The following is a 7,710-nucleotide window of genomic DNA, read 5'->3' on the forward strand; positions in this document are numbered from 1 at the left end:
AGAAATGTTATCTTCAGTATTACAATGTATTGAACGAAATGACGAGAAATTGCAAAAATGTAGTTTTTTTACATGGAAGTTCATTCGTTACTACAACTCAATTTTAAAATTATTTTGATAATAATTGTGTCATTATTTAACTAATAAATAACTGAAAAGAGTAATTTTCGGGTTTGCTCAGTCGACCATTTGGCAACTCGATGCAATATAATTCCGATTATACAAGGCGACATAACGAAATTGTTAAATGAATACACATGCACCTATGCAGAAAATTTGGATTCAAAAAATCAAAAAGGTTAAAGACTCACTCTACCCAAAGCGTAATTACCAATGATCGTGCTGAATTACGAGTTGACACTACTATCCCTACCGAATCAAAAATTCAATATAACAAGCCGGACATTTTTCTATAGGACAAAAAATTAAACCACATATGACTAATAGAGATTGGAGTGACGTGTGTGGATAATTTAAAGCAGTTAAAGTTGAAAAACTTCATAAATATGATATCTTGGCAAGTGAATTAGAAATCATTTACAAAGCCAAAGTCAAAATACCTCCGATTGTCATTACCTGGGATGTAATCACCTCCAAATATTTTAAAATATACATGGATTTGATTCGCATTAAAGACAGTGATCTGGCGTATATCCAAACGATTGCATTAAAGAAGACGTTGGAAGGAATGTTCGTAGAATATAAACATGGTTTCGAAGACATAATGACTAAAGCATTGATTCTCTACAAAGATTATGCAGTGTGGAACACTCACCAAAGGGGAGCTAACTCGATGAAGAGGAGACATGATGAGGTGACAGAAAACGAATACAAAATAATAGCAAGAGGATCACGAAAGGTTATGGCGCTGTTCAGGGAGGCCCAAGACCAGTAAATTGAAAATTTTAATTAATCTAACTTTTAATTCACGCTTTATTTTTTAAGTCTGGTTTGATCAAATATCCAGGTTTGCTAATTATTAAAAAAACAGACAAATATCAAAATGCATGATTCCCTTCAGGAGTCCGTCTGGTCGTTCCCAATGCCTTTGAGACCAGCGGTTTCATTAATAAGTCTGCACGTGACCTTCTAACAGAGATAAAGGCACAAATCTCCTCCAAAACGTTTGACCACTAAAAGATGAGTTGACTATTCCAAATGATCTTGTTTGCCATCCTCCAAGGAAATTGTTTGTCAATCCTTTCGCCGGCGTGTCTGAATTAGTTCTAATTGTTTGTTTTTCAATTCACTTGTTCGCTTAAAAAAAATATTGAGAAAATTATTAAAGTGGCAAAATTTTTATAGGATAAAATGAATTGATTTTGATATTATACACGAAACGCGACAATAAAACGTCAAGTTTTTATCCCCCTTGTGCCGCGCCCTGGACGATTTTCTTTGTTGTTTCACGCTCTTTTTGAAACTGAAATTTTTCAAAAATCTAGTCGTATTTTAGCATCAGTATTTTCTAGTCGTATTTCAACATTTCCAGACCGTTTTGCATAAATAACGGCAGAGTTGTGCATGATCTGTTCAAAAACAACCAGTGCTTAAAAAGTACAACTCCATTAACTGGTTTGTAGGAGCGGCAAGATCCATTCTCAGGATATGTCTATCTAGTCCCGATCGAGCATTTCTTATAGTGATTTCCAAGCATTCAAACTTACATTTAGCGTTTAGGCTCTTGCTGCTGCTTATTTTTAGATAACGTATCTCCAGTATGCATTTTAGTTGTGGTCTGTGAAAGGCGTCTATTTTTGAAGTAGTTTTCTAATATTATAAAAATTAATCTTAAAACAAATTTTTAATTTAAATAGTTATTATAAATTTTAAATGAAATTAAAGCTGTAATATAATTTGTTTAGCCAAAACTATATAGAATATTAAACTCAAAAGTTAGTTGGTGATATGGAGAACATAAACACAGTGGTTGTTAACACTGGATCAATAAATGATCTGGCAACTAGTCCCATCTCTGATACTACAATAGTAGAATCCCATTCCTCACAAAATGTTCAAAATCTCACGGAAGAGTACATAAAAGAAAACAAAGAACTCGACCGAGCTGTTATTTATATCAAAAAAGTAAAGGTACATTATATCAGCTTCAACTCACTGCAGGATCACTTAAAGAACGATCCGGAAATCTATTCCGAGTTCCTAAAGGCCATGTCTAAATACCAAAACGATATCACTGCAAGTACCCCAGAAACTAAAGGATGGCTGTTCAAACCAGAAGACGATTTTTTGAATACTGTGAATGACCTTCTCAAGGGAAATGATTCCCTCATTGACGAATTTTTTGAGTTTTTACCCACAAATCGGCGGTCTCTGTTTGCAAACGAATTCGTGCGATGTCATGATTTGGGAGAATCAATGAGAAATATTTTATTGCCTTTTACTCTTCATTCCAAGGCAATGGCGCACGAGGAAAGGGACAAGACATTGCAGAGACTGTGGCAAGACAATTCTCCTATCAAAACCAAAAAGCCTTTAAAGACTCAAAAAATCATCCAAATTGACAAATCTCCTCAGTTTTCAATACCCAGAATAGAATGTACGTCAGAGTCGTGTTTTTTCAACATTGTTCGACACGTTCTTAATAATGATGCTGTCTTTGAAAATTTCCTACGAACCATTGTACTATACATGGACGGACTGAGTGATTATAATGGAGTGATTTCACAAATTACGAAATTTCTCGGACCATACCCGTCTCTTTTGAGCACATTCAAGTCTTTGTGTTGGGACTGGGAGGGCAGTAACGGCGAAAGGACTAGAAAGGATGTCATTTGTGATTCCTCCAAACTTGAAGATTTTCCTCCTGATGGGGACTGTCCAAGTTACAAGCGGAAGTACAATGGAGATGTCCAGAATAGTGGGGTATTTTCTGAAGTGAGAGTTATCGTGATTATCCAAAGGTTCTCAATTCTACATTCGTATGTGTATCGGCTGGTGACGAAGACGGTCGGCGGAATACTAATTCCAAAAAGAACTACTACGAGGAACAGCTGGCTAAGTATGTCTTTTAGTTTAGTTTATTCTACTTTGAATATTAAGCATCTTTTTAGAGTCGAAGAAGAGCGATTTGAGCTTGACTATCAAATAACAAATTTGTTTGAAGGAATTCATTGTCTTCGGGTGATAATGGAAAAAATTTTGGCAACGGAAGACCCTGAAAAAGTCTCGCTTCCACCATCACTCGAATTAGAGTCCCCAATGTTAATATACGCTCTCCTTTACAGGTTATTTATTAGTTCTATAATTACAGAACATATCGAGACGCCTCTTTAGCAGTCATGGAAAGTATGGCCAAAATGCCATATAAAGTCATTCCCGTCGTTATTGCACGGTATTGGTCTTTTTATTGACTTGTAGTTTAACTGCCACTCAGGCTGATTTGATTAAGAAGAAGGAGGACATGACAGACGACTGGAGGAATACACAGAAAAAGGCCCATCTGAGAGCGTTGGATTCTCAGAGTGCACAATTCAAGCAAAACGATGTAAAGAATTTTTCAACTGACTATTTGATGGGTGAAATGAAGTCTCGACTGGTTTTTATTTGAGGACCATTTTGTAGAAAGACAAGCACCCTGGGAGTCACTCTCATTTCAAAATGGACTACAGCGATCAGGATGTCATGTCAGACTCAGCAGATTTGATAATTTATTATATTAAACATAAAAATGAGCCAGACTGTTCAGACGACTATGTTGATAATGCAATGTACATACTCTACAAATTTATTCCCAATTTGTTTTGTATTGGTCGAGATAAAAGTTAGTCTTGTCTATATTTTTTAGCTCAAAATGGCCAAGTTCAAAAAAGTGATTTATTTCATTGTGGGAAACATTGGTATTATTTCTTTCGTATATACGAACTGTTGTGCAGTCGTCTTTCACAACTACAAAGGGCAGCATGCTTAATTCCTTCATACGACACAGGTAATGAGAGCTTGAATTACTCTCAGAGTGTACTAAACCGGAAATTTGTTATATTCGATGCATAGGCTTGATCCAGCAATTCATAACGAAAGTGATTGACTCAAACAAGTTTGAGGACGGAATTAGGGGGATTCTGGGAGTCAAGTCATTTCACATATTCACAGTTGACAAACTGATTGCTGCAATTGCCAAACATGTATTTATGTTCTGTTGATAATAGCTTAAACGAATGATTGCCGGAGAGTCAACTGGCACCTCGTTCGTGAAAATATATTTTGACAGGTCCTACGATACTGAACTCGCGCCAGAACTATCTGCTGTTCCACTTTTGTTTAAATGTTCATTTGTAAGTTGTTGGCTTTTTTAGTTTTTAGACGAGAAATCCTCTTGTTCTTGAGATTTCATATCTTCGTCGTCTCAAAATATCTCCGATAACAAAGAACAGTTTCTTCAATCAATTGAAGCCTAATTTAACTCCATATCTTGGAAGGTTTTTGTTCATCTTGTTAAGTTTAGGAACTTGCGCAAGTCACTGAATGTAATTAAAAGTCGGTTTGGATACAGTTCTGAGAAATATGTTCAGAACGGTGATTTTATATAAATTATACATAGAGATATTATTTGACGGGAAGTGTCAGGGTGATGATCACATGTGTTTTAGAATGAAGAATCGTAATTTGATCAAGAAAAATGTAAGTTATCTTAATTTTTTTAGTTTCTTCAGTCGAGACAGGGAATTAGTGCAGGAAAGTCAGAAATATTTGATTGGCTTCATATTGTTTACTGTATGAATAAATAAGTTTAAAAAACTGCGTTCATTTGTTTTGAGAGGATAGTGAATTAGCTATCTGGTATCTAGCCAAAACGTGGTAATCATGTGCGTGTTGATTTTTGAATTATACAGTAAACATCGGTTAATTGCATAACATTTGTCCACGGAAAATCTTATGCAATTAACCGATATATGCAATTAACCGATGTTTTAATAAAAATCAATAATTTTTTTAATAGTCAAGAAAAGAAAATAATCAAAAACGTTTAAAAAAATCATTAATTTTGGACTGTCTAGTCTTCTGGCAAAGGCGTAGGACACTTTTTTCTAGTTCATAGAAGTTTTCCATATCCATTTCACTTGTTAAATCGCTGTTAGTAAGAAACTGGCGTATTAATCTGCATGCACCCATAGCCTCCGAACTGGTTGTTTTCACGGGTATGGGATCTTCATCGTCCTCATCATCTTCACAAGAAATATCTCTTGACATTAAACATATTTCTTCATCGTACATGATTCCGATACATTCTTCATCCTCATTAGCAACATCCATCGTTATTTCGTTACATTCAATGTCACTAAACATATTTTCCCCCACTTCCTCATGGAATCCAGCCTTACGGAAACAGTTGTAAATTGTTGCTATTTTGACTTCCCTCCAAACCATTTTGAGCATGTGTAGCGCATCCAAAAGAGTGATAGAATTCACAACGGATTTGAGACAGGCATCGTCTGAATCAATTACGGCAATCACTCTTTGTAAAAATGCCAATCTGTAGTTGTGCTTTAGACTTTTTATGATCCCCATATCACATGGCTGAATGCATGCGGATGTGTTTGGTGGAATAAAATACAATTTAACATTTCTTCCCATCGCGTCGTCTTTTTCGACTCAAATTGATGCAATTAGATTCAGCCAATAGCATAATTTCTTCTCTATTCTTCAAAATCCGTGAGACTTGAGACTGAGAACAGTTAAATCTTGCAGATAGAGCTGATTGAGTTTGACCTCCTTGAATAAACAAATTGATTATTTCCAATTTTTGAGAAAATGTAAGATCACGACGTAACGAAGATGACATGTGTAATAATAATTAAATTTTAAAATTACAAATTATAATTATGCAATTATGCGAAAATTTTTATAAGAAAAAATAGTAAATGTTCCCAATGAGAGTATGCAATTAACCGATATGCAATTAGCCGATATTTTTTCAATGGAAACCATATAAGTTATGGTTTTAAACATGAATTTATGCCATTAACCGATTTATGCAATTAACCGATATGCAATTAACCGATGTTTACTGTACTTTCCTCTCCCCATGATTCTGAATTTGAACGGCACTTGTGATGATTCTTTTGTATTAACTTGGTCTTTATAAGAGAAAATAACTGCGGAATGAAATGATAAATTTATCTCCTGCCTGAAGTAAAATAGGCCTAAAGAATCTTATATTAGCATACGAGAAAGACTTAACAAATTAAATATACCGTTCTACCTGACCTTGTATCCAAGGGACACGTGGTCTTCCACAAATGTGCTTAGGGCCAAACTTTGCACACATTTCCTCCATCATATTGTTTTTAAACTCCTTTCCATTATCTTTTTGCAACATTAATGGAGCTCAAATGATCATAAAAATGTTTACAATACTAGGTACTATTTCTGTGGCGCATTTGGTTCTAACAGGTTCTACAACCCCATATTTTGAAAAAGAGTCAATCAAAACGAGAATCTGGATAAATCGTAATAAATACCCATTTAAAGCTGCTATTTATTTCTGAATATCTTCTTAAATCGATCAAATCAGCAATGTATCTATCTCTTGGGCCTTTTGCAATAATAGGAGTGATAACCGACCTAGTAGCTAGCAATTTTTTAAACTGAAATCGAATAAGTTAACTAAATACCTGACAATAAGCACATTTTTTTAATTATTTTGCTAGTCTATTACCGAGTTGCATCATACACCCCTCGACATTAAAATCCGGACAAATAATAAATCGTCATTTTTATTATCAATTTTATTAAATTAAAAACTTAAGCATGCTAATATCATCTATATTTTTTAATTTTAAAATATTTATCCATAAATCTTTTGAAAATATTGAGAATAAAGCAAGAACCGATTTTTTAAGACAACAAATTCCGGACAAATGTCAAAAAATAAAATATTAGTAAGGAATATGCTTTCCTCTCGATTTATATAACTCTAAACTACGAGTTTTCATCGAAGTTATTAATTTTTGAATAAAATCAATTGGAATTTTATTCCTAATTTCTAATATTTTATCCTTTTGTTGATGTTTCTTTTTTGGTCGATTTTCTGTATCATCCCTCGATAATTCGTATTTAATTTTTGACCAAATATGTTCAATGAGATTCATATCGGGGGATTGTGCCGGCCAATCGAGTAAATTAATTTTGTTTGCAGAAAAATACTCCTTTGTTGTTTGCGAAGTATGACATGGGGCATTGTCTTGCTAAAATATAAAGCTGTTTTATCCCATTTTAATGGCTGATTTTTCCAGACATAAGTTACGCCGACGTGACTCACATCTGGACTGTGACTTAACAATTAAGATTGGGTTATTGTCAGTGGTTAGGTCATTAAAGGAGAATTTATTTGAGATTTTCCGTTGGTTAATAATCAGACTTAAAATAAAATCACAAGGCTCATTATGAATGACATAACCCTCAATTTTATTTAACCCCATTCGCCCCTGAAATTGGGAGGAATGCGGCACGAAAAAACCGAAAGACCTCTTAGGGTCACACCATAAGTTAAAGAGTGAGTTAATTTTATAAGATTTTCTTATAGCGGTGAGATACTTGCAATCCAAAACGACGTGCGTTACTGTGTGTCGTCCGTCATGACAGATTGGACAGGACAGTTTCTATCATTCTTGAAAAACTTTATTCTCTGTTTGATCAGAGTGCCGATTGTCTCAGTCGAGTTAGCCTCCAAGTCATTAAGCGGAGTATCCA

The 7,710-nt window shown here is 34.6% G+C and overlaps 1 protein-coding gene across 1 annotated transcript; it reads right to left on the reverse strand.

Moving 5' to 3' along the window:
• Positions 1-4,444: 4,444 nt before the first annotated feature.
• Positions 4,445-5,592, reverse strand: LOC115229585 (tigger transposable element-derived protein 4-like). Its single transcript, XM_029799914.1, has 2 exons — positions 5,040-5,592; positions 4,445-4,512 (listed from the first exon to the last, which is right to left on the reverse strand). The coding sequence occupies exons 1-2, from the start codon at positions 5,590-5,592 to the stop codon at positions 4,445-4,447; spliced, it is 621 nt and encodes a 206-aa protein (XP_029655774.1).
• Positions 5,593-7,710: the final 2,118 nt, after the last annotated feature.

This window comes from Octopus sinensis, unplaced genomic scaffold (genome assembly GCF_006345805.1).
Source record: "Octopus sinensis unplaced genomic scaffold, ASM634580v1 Contig13104, whole genome shotgun sequence".
NCBI classification, from domain to species: domain Eukaryota; kingdom Metazoa; phylum Mollusca; class Cephalopoda; order Octopoda; family Octopodidae; genus Octopus; species Octopus sinensis.